The sequence below is a fragment of the Ipomoea nil genome, unplaced genomic scaffold, assembly GCF_001879475.1.
Source record: "Ipomoea nil cultivar Tokyo-kokei standard unplaced genomic scaffold, Asagao_1.1 scaffold0813, whole genome shotgun sequence".
NCBI lineage: Eukaryota > Viridiplantae > Streptophyta > Magnoliopsida > Solanales > Convolvulaceae > Ipomoea > Ipomoea nil.
This window is the reverse complement of record NW_017617241.1, coordinates 1,575,522-1,602,851: the sequence shown is the minus strand read 5'-3', so window position 1 is coordinate 1,602,851 and position 27,330 is coordinate 1,575,522. Positions and strand designations below refer to the sequence as shown.

The following is a 27,330-nucleotide window of genomic DNA, read 5'->3' as shown; positions in this document are numbered from 1 at the left end:
ATAACCTCAAACTCATTTTGTAACAATTTAAGTGGTCTCAATAAAGCATTGAAAAATAAAATATTTTTTTTCCCAAAATTAAATAAGAGGTGAAAAAATGTCAAAAAGGTTTTAATGGGAAAAGTAAATGATGTCATTTAACTAAAATAATAAAGATAAAAAGATGAAATTTCTAGCTTATTTTTATAATGCTACGTAAATACATAATCTAAGCTTAAAACAGTTTAGTATGCATCATTGTAAACAAGAAGAAAACGGAGCATTACAACTTTGACAGTCTCAAACCTGCATGAGGAATATCCTGGGGAGCTATCATATCCTATCACTGCAGGTTTTGTACAAGAGAATTGTAGATAAGTTTAAAGGGAGGAACAAAGATATGGGGGAGAGCTCTTCCTGGCAACATTGCAATGTCTGTCCAGTGTGCATGTGCCCAACATCCTTGTTTGTTGCTGTATGGTTAGCAGTAATACTCTTTCTCGTCTGTTGAAAACTCTTCCTGTCGAAGGTCTGTAATTTTTGAAGTGTGTCCAGTGTGCACGAGCCAAACAACCATATTATCGCAGGGTTAGCAGTAACACTCGTCTCTGTTAGAAACCTCGAGTCTCAACTATAAAAACTCAACACAAAAACCTCCGTCGCTGAAAGTAAAAATGAAAAAGACACTCAGGTAGCTAATCATGTCAATCTATTCAATCTAATCAATAATGAGAGCAGTAAATCTGAATTTGGGAAAGTTCACATACTCGAATGCTGGATTCTCGTAAATTCTCCAGCAACTCTGTAATTTCGAGCTGCTTCATTGCCGTTGTGTGTAGTACCTGTGGAATATATGATTACCAAATGGTCTATAACATTAAAAACAATAAATCATGTTCATTGAGAACGAATGCTAGCTTACCCTCTTTGTTTTTTCTAGATCATATTCTACGGACTTGATCCTGTCCAAGGATTGATGCAGCATTTGCTCCTTCTCCAATGGCATCTCGGTAGGCTTCTTGTTTAGCTCTTCGATTAATTGTTCAAGCCTCTGAAGGCGTTCGATACATGGATGGAAATGGTCTTCTTCACTCGCAGCTTCATTATTACTAGGTAAATGAGAATCGTGCTTCTCTTCCAATGCACTAGAAGGGTAAACGTCTGTCTGTCTCCGCCACGACTCAAAAGGGAGAGTCCGGATAGTCGCAAACAGTTTGAGTGTCGAAGATATCACTCTTCTTGTCAAATAGCCGAAACATCTGCTCACGAGCTTTTCTTGGATGTCATCTAACCAATGAACCAAAACAGCACCTAGTACCCATATTATTATCAATGCAAAGACGAAACCCATTATATTAGCTCGGTTGGTTGTTGGAATTCACATTTCACACTTTCACTAGAACGAGTTGGCTAGGGAAGAAGAAGAATTAATGTATAAAGTAGCTCTTTCGAAGATAACGGCTATTGAAACAAATACCTTGAGAATTTGGTACTCCATCAGCATATGAATCCATATCATTCCTTCCAGATGAGTGAGCTCGATAATGCTGTAATACTTGCTCACTGCCAATTTCTCTATCACTCGGGCTTAAGCCATCATCACAACTATAATAAGGAGTTGAGTTCAATGCCCTTGCCTACATGAACCAGAGATTCGCAACGCAAATGAACAAATACATATATGAATAATCAGAATTGCACACTTATATAAGTTATTTCCTCTCGCTAATTAGGAATATTCGATTACGACACTCACTTCTTCAAGAACAGGGGCAAGCCTTGAACACGTGCTGCTACTTTGTTCACACAGAGCATAGGGATCATCAATGTCCGAAAAGGATTCAATTCTTGATTTATCGCTGATTCTCCCCTAAACAAATAAAGTACCATATCACACTGAAAGAACTCAAATGGTTTCAAACTCGAAACTCGAAAGTGTACAATGAGGCACAAGGCTTATGCATAATAAACAAGCGAAAAGTAGAGGAAAGGATTACCTTCAGTGGGCAGATCTGAAAATAGGAATCAATGTTCTGTTGGTTACTACGTACTCTAGTTACCTGTCTCACCAATGTTGCCTCCGCATTATTTACAAGCTAAAAGTAGAGGAAAATTGTAATCAAACTCCCATCACAAATATAGTTATTATTATGACACAAAAAGTGATTGAAGAACGCGTTTATATCTAATGTAGGCACCTTCATTATATCTGGATCACTCCAGGGACCCTTGTTAGACCTTAGACAGCCTCCCTCAATGGGGCAAGTACAAGACCCACCCAAGAAGTCGGGCAATTGACTGAAGAAAACAGAAGAAATCCAGATATGAGATGACTCTATTGTCCGTATGTGATACCACAGATCCAGAGCACAGAAAATAAACCAACCTTGGGTCAATAAATTCAAGCAATTTGCCCAAGGATTTAGATTCCAAGACCTACACATGATAATTTGAACACAAAATATAGTTGAAAATTCACCAAATGAAAACACAAAATATAGTTATTTGAAAACTACACAAAGTGAAATTAAGTAAATGGCAAACTTAGCCTCTACCTGGATTTTACCAATGGTCTTTGCATCCAGGAACTTCTGTGCAGCAGGCCAAAGCATCTTTTTGAAGCCAGATCCAGCATTAACGATAAACATTTGATGCAGGGTCTGCAGTTTATATGGTAAAATAAAGATCGGGAAATCAATCAAGCTACTTCTGCAGGTAATGTTTGGCAATAAAAATAGTAATAATGCACTTGCAATTATTATTCAAGACGTAATAATACCTCGGGATAATAATTGTTGTCAATCTTTGTCACAGCTGCCAAAAGACTAGCAGCTGTCTTTGTGAAGTTCTTCATTCCCTGCACAATGAAGAATAGTTTTTTATGCCAATTGAGCTATCAATAATTGATTTCATAGTGTTAAAATTACGGAATTAACTCTAGCAAATGAAGGTCTCGTTCAGAGAAGATAATGGACAAGCTACAGTATATAACAAAGTAAAATTATCTTTCAAAAGGGAGAAAACTCAACATACCAAGCCTTGCACATCCAATATTGTAGTTGTTGAGGAGATCCTTTTCTTCGCTGCAATAGAGCAGGCGGGGAACTTTTCTTGTATGGCCCTCTCGAACTCTTGGACATGATATTTCAGGTACCGTTCTATTGTGGTTATCCGCACTAGTTTGCTCGGGTGAGCTTGCCCAAGCCTTTCAATATATAAGGGTCTGCCCTCCCTGTCAACACCATGATACCCTTGAGGGTAGTATTGCAATACTTCTTCAAGCTCATGGAAGTCAAAATCCTGTCGGAAAGAAGGTAATTTGAACAATTAAAATTCTGGTGCATATGATTTTAGCAAACCACATTCCAAGAGATACATACATCCAATATTGCGTCCGTTCCAAACTCCTTCCTCCAGTTAAGCATTTCCTCCCACATGTGAATGGTTTTGTCAATGCTGAAATCTCTGGCTTTCAAGAATCTGCACAAAAAGCATTTGAATAGCCTTGCATTAAATCACAGGCATCCTGGAACAGCACATAAAACAACCAAACTACTCTCGAACCTCAAGAGTGTGTGATAGTCATCATGTCTGGCTGGCAGTAAATCTCGGTCAAGAAGCTTTTGACGCAATTCATTTACAGCACTCTCTTCTTTCGCATCCCGAACATCCTCTATGGAAACTGAAGGAACCCTGTAATCTATTTTCCGTTTTCCTCTCTTCTTGAGTGAACGAGTTAACTTGCTGGAAGCATTTATTGCCTTTTTCTTCAATGCTCCAATTCCAGATCGCCGCCTCTCATCTTCTGAATTCTCAACATCCGATTTTCGCTCTCTTGTTTCGTCATAAAATTCCAGTCCCTCTACCCCAAGCATAAACACACACATGAGCTCACACTTTCTTAACCAGTCATAAATTAGCCACATAAAAAGAACTTAAAATGGTAGCTTATACCTGACATCTTATCCAAGAGCAGAAGAACAAACACAGAAGAAAAGAATCAAGCTTTAGAGTTCAGATTGCTCCAATATTACAGAACTTCATTAATACCCCCTGTACACAGATCAAAATCAAGTATAAACATCATATCCAAGTGGGTAATCCATGAAAATGTTTCCTGTGCCATTCCCAAAACTTGCCAAAGCTGACTAATCCACCCCCACTCTATTTGTTCAGCTAGGAATCAATCTCAATAAATAAATTTAAAAAAAAAAACATAAAAATACACAATAAAAAAGGCAAAACCCAAGCATTCAAATCATCAAACAATTACATTCACAGAACATCAAAGCTCATCGTATTAAAATTCAATTAGTTTTAAGAATGCCAGTAAAATTCACTTACACCCGCAGATCTCACTTCACCTCCATACCCAATATCAAAAATGAACAAAAAAGAGCAAGCTTTAAACATTGTGCCCCTGTAAACATCTATATCTATACGCTGGCATGATGAAAATACAAGCTTACCAAAACCTCAAAAGAAGTGAGCTAAATCACAAGGATGTCGGCTACTCCGATGATCTTCTGGAACCAAATTATTCGCAGCTTTATAGGAAACAATAAAAATCACAACTTTGTAGAGTAGTTCCTTATTTTCCTCGAGAAAATTCTGGGTTTAGCTGGGAATGAGGAATGGAAAAAAAAGAAAGATCTTAATCTCAGAGCTTTTATCTTTACTATATAATAATAATTATCAAAAACAAAACCTGATAAAATTAAAACTTTAATTTTTCTTTTTCTTTCTGCCTTTTCCTTTCTCCCCCGCACTCAACCAAATTTCTGAATCTTCCAGCGCCTCTTTATTTCCTTCTTTGCTCACTTGTCGACCCGCTCTGACGCTACGTGTCGACAGTTTTGCTTTGTTTCGGAAATTTGAACTCGCACCCCCAATTTTATAGAATTATCCTAGAGCCCGGAATGTTTTTGGAATCCTATTCATAGTCGTACTAATACTCTTTGAGCTTTAGAAATACGCAACTCACAAATATGTTCATTTATTAATGCGCATTTATTTAATTAATACGAATAGATTAAAACTATCATATTATCATATTTTGAGATTACAAATATACGATAAATCAGATAATATATTGTGTACGATATTATAGTTTTGTTATATTTTTTTTAACTACAATTATTCAAATTTAGAGTAATATTATATTATATTCCTTTCTTAAATTTATGTCGTAATATTAACATTTCATCTATGTAAATAGGAAAATGTAACGATGTGGTTTGACTGTGTGGTGCCATAATACGTAAAAACTGTAAATGACAGCAAAAAGTACAAAAGTATGCCATTCTCTATTTTGACTTCCTACTATGCCCTCTGTATGTTTAACTCTTCCCCATAAATTTTCAACTTTCACTTTATTCCCTTTCTACAGTTGCCGCCGTAACTTTTTGTTATTAAATTAATATATATTTACTTTCCTATTTTTAAAAATAAATAAATATATTGCGAAAAAAAATCACTCCAAGAATATTTCCTCGTTGATATTATTTAATTAGCATACTTATTAGACTCTTATATCGTGACTTTATGATCTCTCTTAAATAAGAAGTCATAGATTCAAATTTCAGAATAATATTTACTTTTTTAAAGGAGAAGATCAATTGATCTAAAAAAATGATTGGGTAATAATTATCTGAAATTTTGTTGGGTAATTCGTATGGGGAAGCAGAAACATCATTTAATGTTGGGTTTGGTAGTTTGTTTAGCAGGAATTTAGGTACAGGTTAGTTGGTAGTTTGGGCAGCTTCTTTCCAGGAATGTGAGATATCACATCATGCTTATATATTCCCATTTTTGTATCAATCCATATTCCATACTACAAATACCATTAACTATCTCGTAAGAATAAGTCTAATATATTTATACTTGTCACGCTACTAAATTAGATTGCGGCCATAACCATTTGAAAACACTACCGCGCCACATAACTCACACATTGACCAATTAAAGAATACACATCATATCAACCCACTTACAAACTGTTATCACGACACAAACATATTATTTAGATCGATCCAATATAAATAACTCATTACCTCTCTTATCTATGACAATATTATTAATTGTACTATCTTATATTACATCTGATCAGAATTGTCCAACCATATTTACTCAAAATTTTCAATCACCGTGTATTTAATTTTATAGTCCCCTCATTGTACCACACACATTATTATATCACTCTTATTTACAAATTAAGACCATTTAAAATTTTAAACACATAAAAAAAAAATATCATAAACTCATTATACATACACACACGTTAAATCCTGTCATTTTCAACCAATCATCCGATTACATGCAAATATAATATCTAAACAATATATTATTTGTCACTACAAAGTATCAGTTAGAATACTCCATTTACAAGAATATAAATAAATACTCCGTATTAGTCAAATTGTATGCTAACGTACGAAACGATCTAACATTATCCTAATCATGAACTGACCTAAACATGATATGATACTCCTAATAACTACTGTTTAACAACAATCAAATATAAATAATAAAATAATTTAAAATGAAGCTACAAATTTGTAATGTAGAATGGGTGGAAAGCAAAAGTCAGAAACATGTAGCAGATTTGACGTTAGTGTGATATATGCACCAATATCTAACACCTAATGGCCCCACCACAAATTCAAGTGCTGTCTCCCCATGACACAATATGAAATATGCCAAACTTTAAAAAAAAAAGAAAAAAAAAATAGTGCACAATTATCTTTCATTTACGATGAAATCTTCCGCCGATACTTTAATGTGTTTAAGGTGAAGCTTATATTATACCTTAGTTGACAAATGACCAAAAAGACATAAACTATCTTAAGTTGTTCATAATTATCTATTTCATCAAATTAAGAATACCAATAGATAGTCTATATAATTTTTTTAATAGCATACAAATATCTGTATTTAGATGTGTGAGACTAATTCATTCGAATTTTAATCAAACCATACTTAGAGTTTACAACTTGTTTAAACGACTCAAAATTCATAGTAGTTGAGTTAAATCTGTTTTTGTTGCGATAACAATTACTCCGTATTAGAATGTAACTAATCACGCCATAATGAACCTAAAAAAAAAAAAATCAGGTTTAACAATTTTAGCCTCATTTATTTTAAATTTATTAACCAATAAAAATTTGTTTGGACATTTGTGATTCAATCCCTAATTTCGTTAAATGCTAATATATTGTGTACAAATTTTGGACATATTATAAAATCAAAGGATCAAAAGGACAAATTTATTTTTGTTCCCATTATCTTCCCTTTGGTCCCCAATCTTTTCCCTATTGCCCATTTAAAAATTTTTATCCTCACCCCAATAGTGTTTTAATAACTTTTAAGAATGTTGGTAGTGGAAGGATGACCACCAACAAATTGTATACAGAATGAACATACACCATATGATAATTTTGAGCACAAGACTTAAGAGTTAAGATATAACATAACAAGTGAAATCACGTAATTATAAAGAATTTGAATTATCATTACTCGAAAGTATGAAAATATCTAAGAATGCAAAAGAGAAACCAAAAGATACATGGAAGAATCAATTTTATATATATATATATATATATATATATATATATATATATATATATAACAGCTTTTTCGATTATCTTTTTGAGAAAGTCTTTTTGTGTATAATCAGCCGGCTAATTTACCAAACCTTTTTCTACAATAAATCAATACTATCAACTGATCAAATTCACTAACCCAATCAACTAATAATTATTTAACAAACACCCTTTTTATGTATAAGAGTCATCGGACAGAGAAATCTATTTTAATTTGGGGCATATATATGAAGAAATCTTGAAAGATAGCAGCTAGATTTGGTTGAATCAAATAAATGGAGATGTGTGATGTAGCCCCAAAGAAGTTAAAAGAAATAGTGGCAGAAAGTGGGGAAAAAGTGAATATTTTGCAGGGGGTTGGGTGTTGGATAAAAAAAAAATAAAAAATGTATCTGCTGAGAGGCATGTGAGGATGGCAGAAGGGTCCGACATGGGGAGTGGGGAGGCAAAACGTTATGGAACAAGGAGAGAAGGCGACCCTACTTTACAACTTAACAACGTACGTGTACGTACTATACGATGAAAATGTGAGAGAGAGAGATCGCTGTCAACCTGGAACCACAATTAAGAGCGCGGAGAGAGACTTCACATGCAACACTATCCCAAGGGATCCCTCCCTCTCACCTTCTTGTCACTATCACTCCTTCAATTCTTTCTACCTATATATGCATCTAAATTCTACCATTCATTACAAGAATGATTAAAGTAACTATCTTTTTCATCTTTATTTTGCACCCCATCACCATTAAATTTAATTTTCTTGTCATCACTCTTCACCATATCCGGCCAAGCAGCTCAGTTAGTTCTTGAGTGATAGATTCTGAACATAGGCGAGTAAAAGAAATTATTGTTGGTGGGTTTGAAACTCATCTGATCTGAGAGTACAATATATGATAATAAATATAAGTTAGTTGCTTCGTCCAAAACTAACTGCAACAGACACAGCTCTCATTCCAAGAAATCCATCCTTTCCTCAATGGAAATATAATGGAATGGAGTAATAATTAGTGCAGTAAAATTAAAACCCAACAGAATGAGAAGGATGGAATAATACTTGGACAAGAAGAAGCTGCCAAAGGAGGGGAGAGAGGTGGTGTAAAATGACGTTTCAAGAAGGAGGAAGTTCTTTCTGTCGCCTTGAATTAAATTGGGGTGGATGCATATTCAATCATGCCCTTATTATTACCACATCCCAGCTTGCAAGCCAGGGACCATCTCTCTATCTTCTGAAATTGCTTCCATTTCCACGTGCCAAGATCCCAATATGATCTATGCATCACTGTTCACTTGTTCAAAATATATATACATACAAAATCATATAGTGATAGTAACATTATATTGAAGATCCCAACAACAATGCCTCACTGCTGTGGTCCAATATAATAATGCATTGTTTTATAGTGAGTTCAAGAAGCAAGCATTTGAATCTGAGAAGAAGAAATTACCAAGGGAGAGTGGTAGTAGAGTCAGAAAACAAAAACTGCATTGGATAAAACATGTATGACATCCATTTTGATTTCGATATACTAGGTAGGGAATTGAATAGTATTCAGAGGGCCGGGGAGCAGATTCTTGGCCACTTGTCAAAACAAAATGGAAAACATTAGGAGAGCTAGCTGCTAATGTTGGGATGTTCTGTAATTCTAATTATTAATAGCTACGGGGAACTAAGTAGCTAGCTAGCAGAGCAGCTGATGTTACTGAATATATAGGAGCTTAACCCATTGCGTATTTCTGGGTCCAGGCTCGAGCGGTAGCTTCATACTTGGCTTTATCGTTCTTGTATGTATGGGCGATCTCAGGCACTAACGGATCGTCTGGGTTTGGATCAGTCAGGAGGGAGCAGATGGACAGCAGCACCTACACATCCGTATACAGCATGCATTAGATTGTTACTATATTCAAAGTCAAAATAAAGGCAAAGATGCTTGATAACTTGTAAAAGACAAATGGACAGAACAAATAATAGATATGGAGGCACTAAAATAAAAATTAACTGGTTTCATTTCTACAATGCCATGTCAATGATAATCACCTTGGATATTGTAAGGGCAGGGCTCCATTGCTCTCTCAGGATGTCAAGACAGATGCTACCATTGCTATTGATGTTAGGATGGTAGACTTTGGTCTTGAAGGAGACCTGCAAAAGAAATATGGTCAATACGGTTTGTCTATTAAGGTTAACAAAATCTCAAGTGCTGCACAAATGAACACAACAAAAATCACACAACTGTGCTCAATATGGTTTGCCTATTTCATACAATTATGCAAGTATACAACAAGATTAATACCACCAAAGGTGTGCGTACTAATATTGTTGCTGACTGTTTCAATCCACTCGAATCCAGAACAGCGAAAAAACATACAGTTGCCCAAAGGCATACAATCATGATTGCTCCTCTTTAATCTATTTCACTTAAGAGCGTGGAAAGCCAAAAGCCATGGAGCCTAACACAGCTATCATGTGCACAAAAGGATAGGAGAACAGAATGAGAAGTAGACAACAAAACAAAATATTAAAGGCAAAGCACATTATATTAGAAAGACAATTCCATAAAGTAACTGATCCAGGAAAGCACATCATAACAAAAAAGAAATCTCATAGAAGGTGAATTTTCTAAAGAGTAATAGTTACTAAGCTCAATTTAGTAACCAGTTATCACATAGGAAAGGGAATCAATGATTCTGAGTGCTAATTCTTTTCCTGTGTTTGCTACATCCATTCTATGGGATTTAGATTGCCCCGTAACACTAAATATACTTGGATTCTTCCTTCAATGGAATTCACTATTCCCTCCATGCAGTACGGGAAAACAAGGTTATGAAATATACTAGTGATTCCCAAGGATATTGGAATGCACTGAATTTTAGATAATAATTCATAAAATATTCCAACTACCTTAGGAGGCTTGAAGGGATAATCCGGTGGAAAGTGAATAGTAACAACAAACACCCCCCCAGCAAATGGACTGTCAGCTGGGCCCATAATAGTGGCTTGCCAATGGAACATATCTGAGCCAACAGGTCCTGAAAGAAGCCACTCACAGTTAGAAAATCAAAGAAATGACTTAAAATCACCAAACCAATACATCAAACCCAAACTTTCCAGCAAATGAATATGGTAACTAAAGGGGACGATAAGCTAATGGAAGAATGACAATTTATTTTGGTAACTATAACTTTGTCAAATCTATACAAGACATTTCAACATCATAAACCATAAAATAGTCCAACACAAGATATAGGAGCTAGTTTTAAACATGCGGACTACAGTATTAACCTACATTGCAAGTAATGATCCCTGAATAAACAATCCCAATGGAGAAAATATAAAATATCATAATCAAATTAAAACAGTGAAGCATATAAACAATAATGTGCTAAAAATAATTGACAACACAGAGGATAAGAAAACAAACCAGCACTGCAAGAAGCAGGTGGATCCTTTTCCAACTCTTTTAGTTCCTTCTGAATCCTCTTTGTAGCCATAGCAGGTAGTGAGGCACCAAGAATAGTCTTTAATGAAGAGAAATGAAAATGAGTCAATACAAGACGAAAAGTGCACAATTCCTGGACAAGCTAGGTTTATGCACCTACTAAGGATCATGCCAACATGTTGACCAGCAGAGACTAGAAAAGTCAGAAAACCTCTCAGTGAATGTAACACATACTACATACATAAATCCATCCTACCCCTTAATTAATAGCCAACCCCCAAAACGAACACTTTGAGGCTATGATTTATTACCAAGTAGTTGGCTTACTCCAATCAAATCCTGAAGAGTTGTTTTTCACAATGATCAACTTTCTAGGGAAATCCCAGAACTAGCAATTACAGTACTATCAGCTTCATTTAGAATCAGAATACATATAAACACACATACAACTGCATGAATAGAAGCTAATACAATGCTTGAGGTTCAACATTCACCGTTTCCTGCCAATGTACATGTTATAACCCATGACCTAGCACTGCAAAAGCCTGAAACATGAAGTTCTACTACATACTCTATACAAGCATTAAGTGAAAATCAAAATCAGAAAAGTAAAGGTAAACCATAACAATGTGAACGGAACAGAACATAGAAGTCTCCTAAATTACTCAAACCTATCCTTAAGGCTTAAAATTTGGAAGACGAAGTTAAACCCTTCCAGTACAAGTTACGAAGGATAGGCATACGCGTTATCACGCATGCATCGCAATTCGCAAGCACAGATAATCAAGATAATCCAAAGCAAAAGAGACGCAGACAACAAAGGTTCCAGCTTTTTCATCACTGAAAATGATCTGCCGTATCAAAGCTATGGAAATTTCAAAACAAATCACTACAAACACCAAAACAAGTCGCGAAAGTAATTAAAAAAAAAAAGGAAGCAAACAACAAAACAAACGCCATGGATGAACCCTAGGTGCTCGAGTCTAACACCAGTTTACGAACCTCTGCGGGAGCGGGATGCCGAAAACAAGAATTTTGATGAAGATGGGAACTTTATACTGAGGCAGAGTCACCGCATGTCGTGTTGGCGGTGGGAAATTTAATTCCGTGCCCTGCACGTGTGTGATTCTTCATACTCTAATTATTTTTAATTTTTAATTCTGAAAATTTAAATTATTAATCATTTCTTTTTAAACCTAACCAACAAATAACACAATGCTAAATCATCCTAAATTATCCATCATTCATTTGTTCAAACTTATAATCTTCTAGTTATTAAATCAAATCAATTTTGTTAAGTTATTCAAAGTTAATTCCATTTTTTGTCTTAGATTTGTAGGTGGTAATCTAGTTTTAGTCCTTTTTATCAAAATAATTTTTTTTGTTATAATATTATTGTGATTTGTGACATGACCAATTTTGATCATCTATCGACACAATTGTTGAAATTTCGTTAAATACAATAACATTTTGATTTTTTAATACAAAGTATGTTGACCCGTTATATTTTATATGCTTTTTTTAATCATAATTGAAGATCGAAATGCCCTTGTATTTTAACGGTATTTAAATTGTGTTGTTGATAGAAGATAAAAAATGATCATGCCACAATAATACTAGAACCAAAGGATGGTGTTTTGAAAAAAAAAAAAAAAAACTAAAAATGGACTGTCACCTATAAATCCAGAACAAAAAATAGAATTTCGAGTTAATTCTATTTTTGGTCATAGATTTATAGGTGGCAGTCCACTTTTAGTCATTTTTTTTTTTTAATATCAAAACATCATCTTTTAGTTTTAGTATTATTGCAACATGACCAATTTTAGTTCTCTATCAACAAAATCGTTAAAAATTCGTTGAATTGAAGGGCATTTCTCTCTTCAATTATGATTTTTGTCCAAAGAATACACATACAAAAGAAAAGAAAAGAAAAGAAAAAAAAAGGGTCAACACACTTTGTATTAAAAAGATCAAAATGTCATTCAATTTAAAAATTTTTTAACAATTTTGTTACTAAATGACTAAAATTGATTATGTCACAATAATACTAGAACTAAAAGATGATATTTTAAAAAAAAAAAAAAAGACTAAAAGTGAACTGTGACCTATAAATCTATGACTAAAAATGAAATTAACTCTAACTCGAATTAATCACCATCTCAAGAATCAAGTCCACCGATTCTATGGTCTTGGAGTTGAGAGAGGATTGATACAAATTTGGTCTTTGTATTTTTAAGCATATCTAAATCTAAATATAAAGTTAAAAAGTTGTAATCTTGGGAGCATGACAAGATATTATGGTTAAGGTTTGTTTTGCTTTTTGATTCGGAAGGTGATCTTGGGATCAAGCCTACATATATGTATTGACAAGCATGGTTAAAGAATTGTTTATAGTAAAATAACATTATAAAAAAAAAAAGTGTAGCTTGTCTTGATTTAGACTGCAACGACATTATGGTTATATTATAAGAAAATGGATTTGTTGGAGGCTGCATCACATCATGCTCCGTAGATTTTGATGCGGGGGTACGTGGTGGGCGCAGCACAAATCATGGTGTTGAGCTCCGATATAGGAGCTGACACAATCACCACCTCCTCTACAACCCAAATCCTATCATTTTTCTTTTCTCCACCACCTTCATTTCTCTCTATCTTCCTCTTCAGACCTGCAAAGCTCTTTATTTATTTACTTTTTTTTTTTTCCCAGTATTTTATACCCAGTAGTTATTGTTCAGTTCAATCACCGTTATTAGCCTAAAAGTTTAAAGCTTTGCCCCAAAAACTGGTTCATGACATCTGACGTTTATATCTGGAGAAACCTGGGTTTCTTTGTCTGTTTGAGTGTTTGGTTTTCGAAAGCTAAGGTCAGTGGATTATGTTAACCTGATTAGTAATCAGCAGATCGATCTTGGTAATCTACATGTTGTAGAACGAGATTTGTTTTTAGTTTCTTGTGTGTATGCTTACTAGACTAGATCCCCAGATTGCCATTTTATAATTTCTTACTGATAATATAAAGCAGATGAAATGGGAAAAAGAAGAATATGGGAATGATCCCCAGATGCCTTTTTGTCTAGTTTGTTTTTACAGAGAAGGTTTTGACTTTTGAGTAGCTGGCTAGAACAACAGAAAAAAAACTGGATTTTTTAAATTTCTTAGTTCACCTAACCACCCAAAATATTTGATTTTTGTCATGTTGTGGCCATGCATGAAATTAATTAATATGAATAGTTTTTTGGTTTTAGAATCCTTTAATTTGTTATGGAATGATTCCTCATTCCTTACTAGGATAGGATATCTGCACTGATCATATGAATAGTGTCTGGTTTCAGATTCCTTACTTTCTGCTTACTTTTTGTGACTGCTGCATCTAGTTAGGTTTCTGATTCCTGCAGTTTTGCTAGGGGATCAATTGAAAACAGTGCCAATCAGCAATGGGAAGTGTAATTGGTAGGGATGAATCTCCTACGGCTTTAGAAGCCGAGACAAAGCTTGAAGCAAAAATAGTTGAGGCAATGCGACAGAGAGCAAAGAAAGGGAGCTCCATTAGGTCTTTCAATACCGTAGTCTTAAGGTTTCCCAAAATTGATGAGAACATGAGGAAATGCAAAACCACATTTCAGGAATTCGGTACAGATCTTCTTATTGCACCATATCGTTTAGCTTTCATTTTATAACCTGGAATTTTGAACAATAGAGCTAATGTTGAATGTGCTGATTATAGTCTTGCTGAATCTTTCTGCATAATCGGGGAACCTAATTACTGTCTTGTGAACTTCTCTTTTATGTGATGAAAACATATGCATGTGGTTGCTTCACATTAGTCTGGAGGTGCTTGTTGGATCTTCTATTCTCTAATCAAGGAAAAACAAAAATAGCCTAATTGCTGATAAGAAAATTCTGGGTTTTGTCCATAGATGAGGATGGAAATGGAATTATAGATCATAAAGAGTTGAAGCACTGCTTTCACAAGCTGGAGATAAATTTTACAGATGAAGAAATAGACGATCTGTTTGAAGCATGTGATATTAATCGCGATATGGGTATGGAATTCAAGGAATTCATTGTTCTTCTTTGCCTCGTTTACCTTTTGAAGGATGGTCCTGAGGCTCAGCATGCTGTATCCAGGGAGCAATTTGTGTTATTTTTTCTCCTTAAATCCTGTTTTAGTTTGGTTTCACTATCAGACTTTTAAATTTTCTGTGCAATTCATTACATATGAATGTTATTCCTTTACTACTAATAGCAATCCAGGATGGACCTGCCAAATCTTGACTTTACATTTGATACATTGGTTAATGCGTTTGTATTCTTGGACAAGAACAAGGATGGCTATGTAAGCAAGAACGAGATGGTTCAAGCAATAAATGAAACTGCCTGTGGAGAACGATCTTCTGGGCGGATAGCCATGAAAAGATTTGGTACTTTCTCCCTCTCTACATTACCATGGCACGCCCAATTGCTTGTGTTTTGCAGTTATTAACTCCAAAAAAATGTTTCTTGGTTTGCAGAAGAGATGGATTGGGACAAAAATGGAACGGTGAGCTTCAAAGAGTTTCTATTTGCTTTCACCCGCTGGGTAGGTATCGAGGATGAAGATGAAGAAGGTGACGTCTAATTTGAAGATTTCCAGTGTTTCTTCTGCTCATCTTGCAAGCTGAAGCCCAGGCTTTCCATGGTCTAGAGCTGAAGCTCCAGAATGATCACCAACTACACTCCATGTTGGTTTCTTTCATCCACAATAAACAAGTTGACAGAAGTGTAGGATGGTGGTTATCATAACTCTTGATTTCTTACATGTAGATTCTGAGTAGATCCATGATTCCTCAGAGATGGAATGTAAGATCCTAAACATCCTAGTTTTATTTTAGTTTAATGAAGGACATTACAGCCTCTACATGCATGCATTTTTCATTGAAATAAATTAGTACATTCGGGCAGTTCCAAACAAGTTGGTCAGACTGTTGGTTTGATAATCACTTCTGTCGGAAGCAGTCTTTTGGTTTTCTTAGTTTGAGTCAGTCAAGGTAATCTAGACTGGTTTACCTCCCTGTGGTCCTTTACCAATTAGAGTCACAAGGCAAGATTTACCCAATACTTAGTCATGGGTAGTGACTGCGGGTTTTTCTCGTTATCCAATAAAGAAACCTCTGTTTGGACTGGAGAGGATGTTATAAATCAAGAAATAACATTGCTGTACTTATACAGTGTTAAATACAACCCACAGCCAGTTTCATGGTGGATGGATCATTTGCAGGTTTGCTCCTCACTCCCATACATAAACCATAACTCAATCAATACTCACAAGAATCTCCACAACATGAGAACTACTCCAAACCTTAAAAGTAAAAGATGAAGAAAAGACAAACATGGGGAAGATTGACCATATGCATTATCTGTAACACATTTTGCTGCTATGGTCTTCACACAAATACCTCCGCGAACAGAACATATCATACAGAAACGAGAGTTAACGAGATGTAGCCAATACCCCGATGGCACTTGAAGGCATTGGCTGGGTAGCAACGGGTGTTGCATTGAAACTGCAGCGTAGTTGGCTTAGCAACTATGGTTGTTGCTTCGAAACTGCTGCTTAGTAGTCGCTTAGATGAGTGTATGAGCTTTGAAGCCCAACCACAACAGCCGCCAGATCACCCCTGGGTTTTGGCCCTCTTCATCCCGAGGTTGTTGTGAAAAGGCGACACAGAACCAGACATTTGAGACCCCTCTTCACGCAGGGTACCATTGAGCATTGCCAATTCTCTTAGCTGCTGTTTTTTGTAAAAATCTTGAGACTCATCCTGCATTTGGAGGAAGAAAAGCAAGAACGATAAGCATCAAAATAGCTCCTTTTTGTTTCTTGAAAACGGAAAAGGTTAAGAATTACCACAGGCTTGAGAAGATCTTCAAGGATCTCGCGTGCTTGCATTAATCGAGCATCAATTATCTCCAATGGCAGTTCTGCCTCTAAAATTAAATGAAGGGGCTCGTTTAGGTGCTCAAACCCAGGTTTACCTCTCATCATCTCTTCCTACAAAAAACAACCTTAAATTATTATCGATTGTTCCTATTAACCACTTTCATCAAGTAACAACCAGCAAGCTCAAACCTTTGTTGGATCTTTGATGCTTCCATGTCCTCTAATAAGAACACGGCAGTCAGTACTTGCTTCAACTCGCTTAAGAGAGTTCCCTCTAGGACCAAGGAGGCGACCAACGAAATTGTACTGCAATAAAAAATGCCAAACTAAATTTCGTTATTGTGCACCCTAAACAAACCTCATCGTTTACACGAGGTGCAATGGGTCAAAACCATACACTGGGAAACAGATCCACGGGAATATCAATTCTCATCGTTCGCCTAACAATACGGCCAGACGAGCTACTTTGACTACTGCGCCAGTTTTGACTAGACAAGGGCTCCGTTAGACCTGAACTCTGGGGCAACACAAAACGCCAATACTGTAAGACGGCAATAAGAACATCCGGTAGATTCCTCAACATATTGTTAGCATGAATCGAGGTTGTGAATCCATATAAGAGACGTCCCAAGATCTTTTGGGACAAAAAAAACACACACTCTAGGAATGGTTAAACAGAAGGTATTAGGGGTCGATAGAGGCAATCTTCATTGTTCTATCTCCCTACATTTCAACTCAAGGGTCGGGTTAAACGAGTGGTAAGATCACTAACTGCAGGAAAAGTTATGAATTGATGCACTTAGTTAAATCTATAAATCAGTATTGACATTGTTACTTGTCAGCTTCAAACTCTACCTGTCATGACAGAAGTAACTTTGACGTTAAAATCACCAAATATCAAGTCAGCATTTAGAGTAGAAAAAAACTGTGTCAGAAAACCTTTGAAAACATATAAATTAGATTAACGAGGTTATGTTTTGGTTACTATCCATACTTCTGATCGAAATGGTGACACTGATGCCCATCTGTCCACATTAGCTCCTCCATTTGAAAATATTCCTCCTGAAGCCAGGGGGTTAGCATATTCAAGCCCACTTTGATCTAAAACTGACGCATTCCCCAAGAGTGTAGTTACACGCAATATTTCTGCTTCAAAAAGGTCAATTTTCAAGAATAAGATGTACCAGTTAGCATTACTTAACAGTTAACAATCAGTTAGCAGCCACGACACTATGAACAGACAACAAAGATGGTTTATTAGTTACTACTAGTTAGTTATATATCAAGGATCCACACGACACGCTAATTCTTTCAAAAGAATGCACCCTGAACAGAAAAGAAATTATGGCAAGTTAAATGCTATTCTCGTTAGAACAAACTAATGGTATCAACAATCTGCTAAGTCAGATGAAGCTCCAATTGAAAATTTCTAACATCAACGAAGAATGAGGGGCAGACAGAAACAAAACTAGGCCAAAACGAAAAGAATTTCAAAAAGATCATATTAGAAAATGCTTGTGCTTCCTATTAAAATAGCGATCCATTTAATATACATGAAATAGTTTTAAAAATTACAACTCACCCTGGTTCAGCAACCGATAGCAATGAGGAAGCACAGGCATAAATGGTTTAAGTTTGCTGCGCTCCTCAAGCAACTCAGCGAGATACCTATCAACACACATAGAGACAAATCAGTGGCTGCACACCATATAAACCTCGTTATGCTTCAAGAAAGAAGAGCCTTCCTTTCATATCACAAAGACAAATGGATACTTCTAAAGATTTGAATTTGAAACAATCTGTTCCAGTAACAACATTCTATGGATGTATATTGATTCTAACATCTAAGATTTATGTGCACATTAATGAATAAAAAGATTAGTGACTACTTGTAGACCTCAAAAACAGAAACTTTAGGCGAGATCATCATCAAGAACACAATTAACACTATTGAAGTAGTCTGAAAATTACAGTAATTCTTTTCTCCAATCACTGAATAGAGAAGCAAAAATAGCAGTCATTCAAATCATCTCAATGGGAACAAAACACCAAAACAAATAAATCATAGCAATTAACCAAGCAGAAGCTACTTGGAACTAAGTAAGAGGTAAAACCAGATCTTGGATCGGAATCGAAATACCCAAACCAGCAAGCGATGACAAAATAGCTAAAACCTGAACTTCATCAAAGAGATACAAAACGGAAACCAAAAAGACCCAAACTTTTTTTTATACTTGAGTTCCAGACAATCTGTGTGTGCTTGTATATGCTTGTATCTACATATCCATTCATGTTGGCAGCTAAGAAGGGAGAAAGAAAGACAGAAGCAAAGAAAATTAAAGAGCCATACTGTTCTTGCTCGACTAGGGCGGAAGAGGCGGAGGAGCCCAGGCCGCCGATGTGATGAGAATGAGACCCAGACTGAGAGCGCAAGTACGCCATAAGCCCGACGGAAGACATATCTCCAACGGCGGATATCCCGATTGCCACCTTCACCGCCGCCGCAACCCTGGTCTCTCTCTCTCTGTGATGTCTGAAGAATCTGGATGGTATTTATGGAGCCCAATTGTTCGAGGGTACGAACTACGAAGACAATTACTACCACTGTAGAGTACAGTTGTGTGCTATTACTACTTACTACTCTAGTAGTTACCAGCGAATTGAATTGAAGGCGGCGTCGGAGGTAGGTGGAGAATTCAACTGGGTAAATACATGGAGCGCGCGGTAAAAAAAAATTCTGGGATAAAAAGACAAGTTTAAGGAGATGTTTCCCACTTTCGCGGGATGCATGCTGCTCTTCATCTTTCCAACTGTCGCTCCTCAGACAAATGGATTCTAGTACACTGCAACTTGCAACATTACCGGTCACTGGCTCATAACATCACCTTATCATTAAAATATTCAAATTTCATAATTCTTTTATTTATTCAAACTGGATTCAAATTAGTCTTTGTCAAAAAAAATTACAGTATACTTCAATTCCTATACATAAAATCATGTTAGTAAATGGTTTTATATATTAGACAAATTAATATTTTTAAAATAAAAATTTTTGCTTTTTTTTTTTTAGATAAAGATGTTCGTCTAAGATTAAGGTAAACTATGCATAAGTTGTTCATAGTTGATCAACTCAAATAAAGTTACCAGGCTATTAATCTAATCGATCCACTTTTGATGGGTTGCCCCTGCCTAAAAATTCTAGCTTTATTCACACTTTGGAATGTCAAGTATTAAATACATTACTATATTGATTTTACTATGATTATTTATAATTAGATATGAGATTTAATAATGTTTTTTTTTATGTCACCACTCAAAAATGGGATGAAGTATTGTAGAAATTCTTATGAATTTTATTTATTGAGTGAACATTTGAAAAATATGAGATATTCTGAAGAATGCAAATAAATTGCTACAAGAATAGAATCACGCCTTAGCTTGCAGCGGCGATATATATGTTATTGATGCCGGTGTAGCTTCTGGGCTTGCGTTAATGGAGGTTTCAATTCATTGATATGATATGATGTAACTTGAGAGTTAGGGTTTAAACCATAGGGTTGATGAGATCTTCAGACGAAATATCCCACAAGACACAGTCGGAGTTGAAAATGCTGGGCGGCGGCGCGTCAGTGGTGGTTGTGCGTTTTCCGCCCTCGGAACACTCCCCGTTTTCATCCTCCACCGCTTTGTCATGCAGCCGCCCCTGTTGCTCCCCCGGCGTGCACGTGCTTCCGGTGCACATGCTCTGGTTCCACGGTGACCCGTCCTCGCCTTCGTGCATCAGACACGGAAGGCTGTACTGAAAGCCGCCGTGATGATGGTGGTGATGGTGATGGTGATCGTGATCATGATGATGATCGGACGTGGGAAAACCGCTGCTGGTTTCCCCGAGGTTGGATGACGTGGCTCCGGCGTGATTATCCCAAGGTTTGTTAATATTTCCGGCGGCGGGGAGCATTTGATCAACCGGCGGCTCCTTAATCGCCCGGGACAGCCCGTACTTGATCTTCTCAATGGTCTCGTCTTTGTCCTCGTGTTTGACCGGCGCGGCGGGGCCCACCGGATGAAGCTGGAAGCCAATGCGCTTCTTGGTGAGGAGGTGCAGCATCTCGTCCTTGAAACACCCCAGCGCCGCCTCCGCTAAGTGCGGCACTTGCGGCGGCGCTAGCGTGGTGGCGATCTCAGATATCAGGTGAGAAAACGGCTTGTGAGTCACCGGGTCTATTCCCATCCCCGACAGCTTCTTCTTCAGCTTCGTGTTCCAATGATTCTTCACGTCATTGTCCGTTCTTCCCGGCAGCTGCGCCGCAATCACAGACCATCTGCAACAAATTAAACAAACATGCCCGGCCCGCCGCAAATTCAACTTTCCATTCAACCAATAAAAAACATATTTCAACATGGAAAGTTTCCAACTTTATAAATTAAACGAATTGATTACCGATTTCCAAGAACAGAATGGAGGGTGACGATAGTCTGCTCTTCAGCCTCAGAGAATTGGCCATGTTTAAGGTCTGGTCGGAGGTAGTTTGTCCACCTTAGCCTGCAGCTCTTGCCGCATCTCTGTAAACCTGGAAGGCATGGACACAATTTAATAAAACCTTATTCTTTCCGAAAAATTAAACCTGATAGATGCAGTGATCGAGAAAATTAAGGAAGAAGATGAGACCAGCGTGTTTGGGAATGAGGCGCCAGTTACGTGTTCCATGTTGAGCAATGTAAGAAGAAAGCTTGTGATCTTCTTCAGGAGTCCACTGTCCTCTCTTCACATTCTCCTTCTCGCAGCAAGGAATTCTCCCCATTATTATGTAGCACGCTTAAATTTCTTGATGGATCTAGAAATTTGAGGATGTTTGGTGGGGATGGATTAATATTGTAGGAATTAGAAATATCATTTGCAGTATGGAGGAACCAAAAAAAAAAAATAACAGAAAAAAAAAGAGTAGTTAAGGAAAGTGTTTTTCTGTTGGTGTGTTTTCTTGGTACTTGAATTGGTGGTACAGTGCAAGTTGTAAATATATATATATATAAATAGATGAATAGTTGGGGTGGGTGGGTGGGGGGGGGGGGGTTACCATGATGCATCAAACCTGCATGAATTCATTACAGAATTCAACTCTATTGAGCGTGTGAAACTTGGGCCGGTAGCTCACTCACAAGACACCCGGTCAACTCTCTCTCTCTCTTTCTCTCTCTCTCTCCTGTGTGTAAGTCTTTGTGTGTGTATAGGTTGACTGCAGGAAATTGGGTGACTTACCAGTATGGTCACACAGATGACAGATCTGATCTGTGTTTCGACAGTTAAGGTTTCTTGCACGTACGTACGGCAAGGTTGTCATGCAAATGACTCATCATCATCGTTCCTCTCAATTAAAACCATGTTAGGTTGACTTTAGCATAAAAAATTCCTTTTTCATTCTGCGTTACAAAATACAAAGCTAGCTTTCCTGCAAGACTGTCAGGTTGCCTTCATCTTTCTCCCTCTCACAACACTCTCTTCACAGCTGCTACCAACCTTAATTTTGTCAAAACCCAGTTCAATGAAAACCCTATTAAAGTATGCATTTCACACAATAACTGAAATTTTAATTTAAATTGTTAATGAAAATACATCCTTGCAATTGTTTGTTATCTAGTAATGTTGGATTGTTCCTTGTCTTCTTTTTTTTTTCCATTGCTCGCGCTTTGAGCTTGGATCTTACTTAATGTTGATCTCTCTCTTGTTCTAAAAAAAAAAAAAGCTTGGATCATGACATGCAACGATTTGTCAAATAAGGAAATAAAATTACCACCAAATTCTATTTCTTGTAAGAATGTACCACCTATAAACATCTCATTGTTGTTTTTATTCTCTCTTACCTAAAACAATCAATTTAGCAAAAATACAATATTAAACCAACAAGAAAGCTTTGTAACGCATAATAAAAAAGGAATTGTTTATGCTAAAGTCAACCTAACATGGTTTTGATCGAGAGGAACAGAGATATGATGGCTCCATGTGCTCGCACAGGTTGTTGATTCTTCTTCTGTCCTTGGAATGTGGATTACTCACCTCCTGATTGTATTTTGGCGTTGGTTTAATATATTCATGTTTCCTTTAAAAAAAAAAGTTACCAACTCAACAATTATACTTCACCGGTTGTTTTCATCCGAGCCGACCCTGGGCAAGTCTTCCTAGGGCTGGCGCTGGGGGCCCCAAATATTTTTTAAAAAAATTAGTTATATAGTATATATATATCCATCAATCATTATTAATTTATTACCCTAACGGCCTAACCTAGCGACCTACTGGTGTCTGGCGTAGCAACAAATGTGAAACATAGAGACGGTAGACTCGGCAATTGACAAACAGAAGAGAGGGGACAACAATTCAACAAATTGCCAAGGTAATTAAACTAAGTTGTGCGTGTCATCCTAAATTCCTAATCTTCTCTATAAGTTAAAATATTTAATTTGTCTATGCTGTAGTATGTGCTCTTTGTGAGATTTGGCAAATCAAATTACCTACTCTCTACCAAGATTATGTGGTCTAATGGTATCCGAGTTGAACTTTCATTTAGAAGGTTGTGAACTCGATCCTCAGTGGAGGTGTTATTGCCACAGTATATATGTACTTCTCTTGTTATGGGCAGTTATAAGTTGACGTCCACAGTATATATATATATATATATATATATATATATATATATATGTTGCTATATATTGCTCCTTTACTCTCCCTCAACCTACCCCTTCCCTCTTTTCATCTTTTGATCGCAGACTCGCAGTGCATAACAGCTAGCTAGCTTCAATTGATCACGTACAAGCTGAAACTATGACGAAAAGTGGTAAGTTTCATTATTATATATCTTTTTGTGGTTCACACGTAAACCTAGCTAAGAGCTAATATTTTATCCCCATGAAAAATTCAGGAAATGCATGGACTGCTCTTGCCCATATTATCATAGCGGTGATAGGATGGGGAGTATTATCGTTAGCATGGAGTGTAGCACAACTGGCCCAATCACTCTGTTGTGTTTTGCTTCTATGACCCTTACCAGTGCATTTCTTCTCTGCAACTGTTATGAGGTCACCGATCAACACGGGATGATCACCACCAGGCATGGCTCTTACCTTGAAGCTGTCCACTCAATTTTAGGTAACAAATCTTGAACTGCGTGCATTTCTTTTAGGTCGGATTTTAGATTTTTGTGGCCCTGTTTGGATAAATAAATAAGGTCCTATCAAAATTAAAATCTTTAAAACTAATACCGTAATTTTATTATCTAAATATATAACAAAAAAAATTATCCGTGCATCGCACGTACACTGCACGGATAATTGAGCAATTATTTGCTCAAATTCAAACAAGGATAACATAAAAAAAACATAACCGATACAACTCATTTCATCAATTGCACTATATAATATTCGTTGTTGCGGTTATGGACGGTTAGGCACTTGCTTTATTATGTAATGCACATTTTTTGGTGTTTCTAAAATGATTTAATTCTTTTTTAGGAATATGGAGAGATTAGGCATTGAAGCATATAGGCGAAATACAATAGCAACGAAAGATAAATTACTCATTACTCAAGGTGTAAAAAACAATATAATTCTTAAAGAAGAAATTGTACCAACGGAATGAGTCAAATTCTGTTTAAAGTTTGTGTATTGTGTTAAGAGTTTGTGTGTATTCTGTTAAGAGTTTATGTGTATTATGTATTATGTTAAATTATGTGTATTTTGTTATGAGTTTATCTAGCATGAAGTATTGCCTCATTGGTAAATGATAATCAAATATTTCGTGAACCAAACGCCCCTATCCCTAACATGTTTCCAGCCTCATAAACTGAGATAAGACACCACTAAAAGGGTAACAGAAAGTAAGGGAGAAGAGAGAAAAAGATGGAGGGAGTAGCAGAGAAATTAAGAATGAATTTTGCTTTTATTAGATTGAAGAAATTATTACATCTGAAAGTTCGTAAATAATTGAAATTTATCTAAAGGACGTTTCTGGGACTTGTCTCGGTCATCAAGGGTGGTTGAACCTGGCAGCAATAAGAGCTTTGATGGAACCTACAAAAGCAAATAGAATAACAACCAAGCATACATAGGAATATGTACGAAGAATAATCTTCTTGACTGTCTAAGTTTCAATCCTTTTTTGCTTTAGGTACATCTGCACAGGGAAGTACACAACTATAGGCCAGAAATTAATGGCTCCTGAAACTCCCACAACCTGGTTGAAGTAAGGGAACGCTAGGGCAATCCCAGTGATCACAACAACATAGGTTGTTCGAAAGATCACCCTCAAGAAGCTTAATCTCAAAGCTGGTAAATGTCGTGCACGCACGCCCGCTGTACGCACGCTGCACGGATAATTGGACAATTATTTGCTCGAATTCAAATAAGAATAACATAAAAAAGCATAATCGATACAACTCATTTCATCAATTGTACTATATAATATTCGTTGTTGCGAAGCCATTTCTCCGAAATTGCATACAATGGCTGGGTGAGCACCTAAGAAGAACATTCCAAACAAATGTAAAAAATCGATCTGCTACAACAAATGTTATTTCTACCTATAAATATAGTTAATTAGTATATGCACCTGATATCCTCCGCAAAGCTGAACAGCAATGCATGCATTAGCAAAGTCTATAAGCCAATATGGCTCATAAAAACCAAAGCCTGCCAAGAGGTTCCCCGGAGTTTCGTCAGTGCCAAAGGCTGCATATCCCAATCCTCCACAACAGAGGTAGAAAAATGTGGATATGCAGACTCTCCGGCTCCAATTGATGAATATGCATTACTTTTGCTATGCTAAGCCCGGCTCCAATTGATGAATATATCATAGACATGAGTGCAGCTATGATGGAGAGCCATTTTGTGCTTGGAAAATTAGGAATTTGGGATAATATATAGTACTTGAACTGAACCAAATATAAGCATATATTTGGTAGTTGAGTACTCACATCCAGCCGTGCCCATCATTGTGATAGCAATTTGATTTTCTAATTGCCCTGTAATCAAGAAATACAGTATTGAGCGACTGCATGCATAAATTATAAAGAAAAAAGAAAAGCATCTTTGCATTTGGCATACCGGATGCTTAAAGCAAAGGTGATTGTATACACAATTCCAAGCTTAATGAAACCGATCCCAACAAGATGCCGCACCTGATCCCTTCCCTAGAATTGTATTTATATGTCATTAATAACGATTTTTCATAAAAATTAAAACAAGTTACATGTAGGACAAAATAATTTATTTTTTTTTAAGGAAAAGGACAAAATTAGTTATTCACCTTATGCATGTCCTTAAACTGCCAGCAGTCTGTGTGAGTACATGTGTCACATGATTCGTTGGCCTTTTGATATGGTGAACCAAACGACATTGCTGAATAACTAAACTAACATAAGATAAATCTTGGCTAGTAGAATTAAAATTATTATAGAAATTTAAACAATCTGACTCTACAATGTAATATGTTGCCGGCTAAGTCTTGATCCACGATAAGGCTTATCTGACGGCCAACACCTCCGCGCAGTAGGGATCCCAATTGCAACGAAGGTTGCCACTGCGAGCCGCCACAAACCTTCCAAGATGATCACGAATCACTGCACCATAATAAATGCCCCTCTCAGAAACAGCCGCATCAACGTTGCATTTAAGCACCCCTTCCAGTGGCGGCGGCGGGAATTGGAAGACGAACAAATTGTCTTTGAGAAGAATAACACGCATACCCATCATCGGCCTCTACATTGAAGCCATGACTTGCTGCATGTGCTCAAATTTGATTAGTCGGTCGGTTAGGAAACAACCTACTAATCGCAATGCGTAACACTGCCCTCGGCGATATCATGCACCGGCGCCTCCAGCCCCCCTACGTCCTCCTCTGCCAGAATTAAACCGTCGCAACCTTCCTCCAACACTCTAACATCCATGGTGAACAAATGATCGTAAACAGACAACGATCAAAGGCCAAACGGAAAATAAACATCAACAACAGAAAGAAAACAAGATCGGAAACGAAGAACTCTAGGGAGAAACGCCTCTAAGCGCACTCAGAGATCAGAGAGGATCGCTTTTTACAGAGCATTTCTAACTAAGATTACAAAATTGACGGGACTTATTTTTGACCGACTAAGCGGCCTAGTTGATGTTTAGGAGGTCAAGTTGGCACCTAGGCGACCAGTCACCTAGACCACCGATTATGGTGATACGCTAGGCGGCCGGCTAGTGCCTAGGGGTCCGATTAATCGGGGCCTAGGCAAAAATTCTATAACACTAATGTTTCTTAAGTTCGTTAATTTTGGTGATTTTGATTTTGGGAAAAATTGCGATTAGAGGATATCGCAATTGGAGTCTCTCTTCGTTAGAGCTATGGAGCAATCATCGTTCCATT

The 27,330-nt window shown here is 36.8% G+C and overlaps 6 protein-coding genes across 12 annotated transcripts; 1 reads left to right on the top strand and 5 right to left on the bottom strand.

The window, feature by feature from the left end:
• Positions 1 to 156: 156 nt before the first annotated feature.
• LOC109178065 (phosphatidylinositol/phosphatidylcholine transfer protein SFH13-like) lies at positions 157 to 4,756 on the bottom strand. Of its 5 annotated transcripts, XM_019327566.1 has the most exons (16): positions 4,688 to 4,745; positions 4,449 to 4,600; positions 3,934 to 4,032; positions 3,544 to 3,841; positions 3,360 to 3,459; positions 3,013 to 3,279; positions 2,759 to 2,836; positions 2,535 to 2,639; positions 2,366 to 2,415; positions 2,178 to 2,277; positions 1,977 to 2,075; positions 1,736 to 1,849; positions 1,457 to 1,616; positions 902 to 1,290; positions 747 to 821; positions 157 to 641 (listed from the first exon to the last, which is right to left on the bottom strand). In XM_019327566.1, the coding sequence occupies exons 3-16, from the start codon at positions 3,938 to 3,940 to the stop codon at positions 621 to 623; spliced, it is 1,863 nt and encodes a 620-aa protein (XP_019183111.1). In that variant the 5' UTR covers positions 3,941 to 4,032; positions 4,449 to 4,600; positions 4,688 to 4,745; the 3' UTR covers positions 157 to 620. The 5 variants fall into 5 exon arrangements, with proteins under 5 accessions (XP_019183111.1, XP_019183110.1, XP_019183112.1 ...); XM_019327565.1 differs by having other exon boundaries at positions 4,449 to 4,756; XM_019327567.1 differs by having other exon boundaries at positions 3,934 to 4,001; positions 4,449 to 4,756.
• A 4,285-nt stretch (positions 4,757 to 9,041) lies between these two features.
• On the bottom strand, positions 9,042 to 12,099 carry LOC109178089 (ubiquitin-conjugating enzyme E2 5B-like). Its single transcript, XM_019327609.1, has 5 exons — positions 12,020 to 12,099; positions 11,000 to 11,096; positions 10,480 to 10,607; positions 9,616 to 9,720; positions 9,042 to 9,440 (listed from the first exon to the last, which is right to left on the bottom strand). Exons 2-5 carry the CDS (start codon positions 11,067 to 11,069, stop codon positions 9,297 to 9,299), a joined length of 447 nt encoding a protein of 148 aa, XP_019183154.1. The 5' UTR covers positions 11,070 to 11,096; positions 12,020 to 12,099; the 3' UTR covers positions 9,042 to 9,296.
• Positions 12,100 to 13,464: 1,365 nt separating this feature from the next.
• LOC109178082 (probable calcium-binding protein CML21) lies at positions 13,465 to 15,965 on the top strand. Its single transcript, XM_019327602.1, has 5 exons — positions 13,465 to 13,881; positions 14,422 to 14,647; positions 14,935 to 15,137; positions 15,264 to 15,438; positions 15,529 to 15,965. Exons 2-5 carry the CDS (start codon positions 14,452 to 14,454, stop codon positions 15,633 to 15,635), a joined length of 681 nt encoding a protein of 226 aa, XP_019183147.1. The 5' UTR covers positions 13,465 to 13,881; positions 14,422 to 14,451; the 3' UTR covers positions 15,636 to 15,965.
• A 327-nt stretch (positions 15,966 to 16,292) lies between these two features.
• Positions 16,293 to 19,694, bottom strand: LOC109178079 (KH domain-containing protein At5g56140-like). 3 transcript variants are annotated; one of them, XM_019327596.1, is made up of 7 exons: positions 19,288 to 19,694; positions 18,520 to 18,605; positions 17,932 to 18,083; positions 17,335 to 17,454; positions 17,127 to 17,243; positions 16,905 to 17,048; positions 16,293 to 16,818 (listed from the first exon to the last, which is right to left on the bottom strand). In XM_019327596.1, exons 1-7 carry the CDS (start codon positions 19,395 to 19,397, stop codon positions 16,669 to 16,671), a joined length of 879 nt encoding a protein of 292 aa, XP_019183141.1. In that variant the 5' UTR covers positions 19,398 to 19,694; the 3' UTR covers positions 16,293 to 16,668. The 3 variants fall into 3 exon arrangements, with proteins under 3 accessions (XP_019183141.1, XP_019183139.1, XP_019183142.1); XM_019327594.1 differs by having other exon boundaries at positions 17,932 to 18,086; positions 19,288 to 19,579; XM_019327597.1 differs by lacking the exon at positions 17,932 to 18,083 and having other exon boundaries at positions 17,335 to 17,447; positions 19,288 to 19,572.
• A 575-nt stretch (positions 19,695 to 20,269) lies between these two features.
• On the bottom strand, positions 20,270 to 22,248 carry LOC109178076 (transcription factor MYB80). The gene is made up of 4 exons (XM_019327588.1): positions 22,195 to 22,248; positions 21,607 to 21,772; positions 21,379 to 21,508; positions 20,270 to 21,259 (listed from the first exon to the last, which is right to left on the bottom strand). Exons 2-4 carry the CDS (start codon positions 21,737 to 21,739, stop codon positions 20,482 to 20,484), a joined length of 1,041 nt encoding a protein of 346 aa, XP_019183133.1. The 5' UTR covers positions 21,740 to 21,772; positions 22,195 to 22,248; the 3' UTR covers positions 20,270 to 20,481.
• A 2,671-nt stretch (positions 22,249 to 24,919) lies between these two features.
• Positions 24,920 to 26,319, bottom strand: LOC109178056 (probable amino acid permease 7). Its single transcript, XM_019327551.1, has 7 exons — positions 26,230 to 26,319; positions 26,028 to 26,113; positions 25,898 to 25,974; positions 25,534 to 25,652; positions 25,426 to 25,442; positions 25,097 to 25,288; positions 24,920 to 24,995 (listed from the first exon to the last, which is right to left on the bottom strand). Exons 1-7 carry the CDS (start codon positions 26,317 to 26,319, stop codon positions 24,920 to 24,922), a joined length of 657 nt encoding a protein of 218 aa, XP_019183096.1.
• Between the last annotated feature and the right edge of the window lie 1,011 nt (positions 26,320 to 27,330).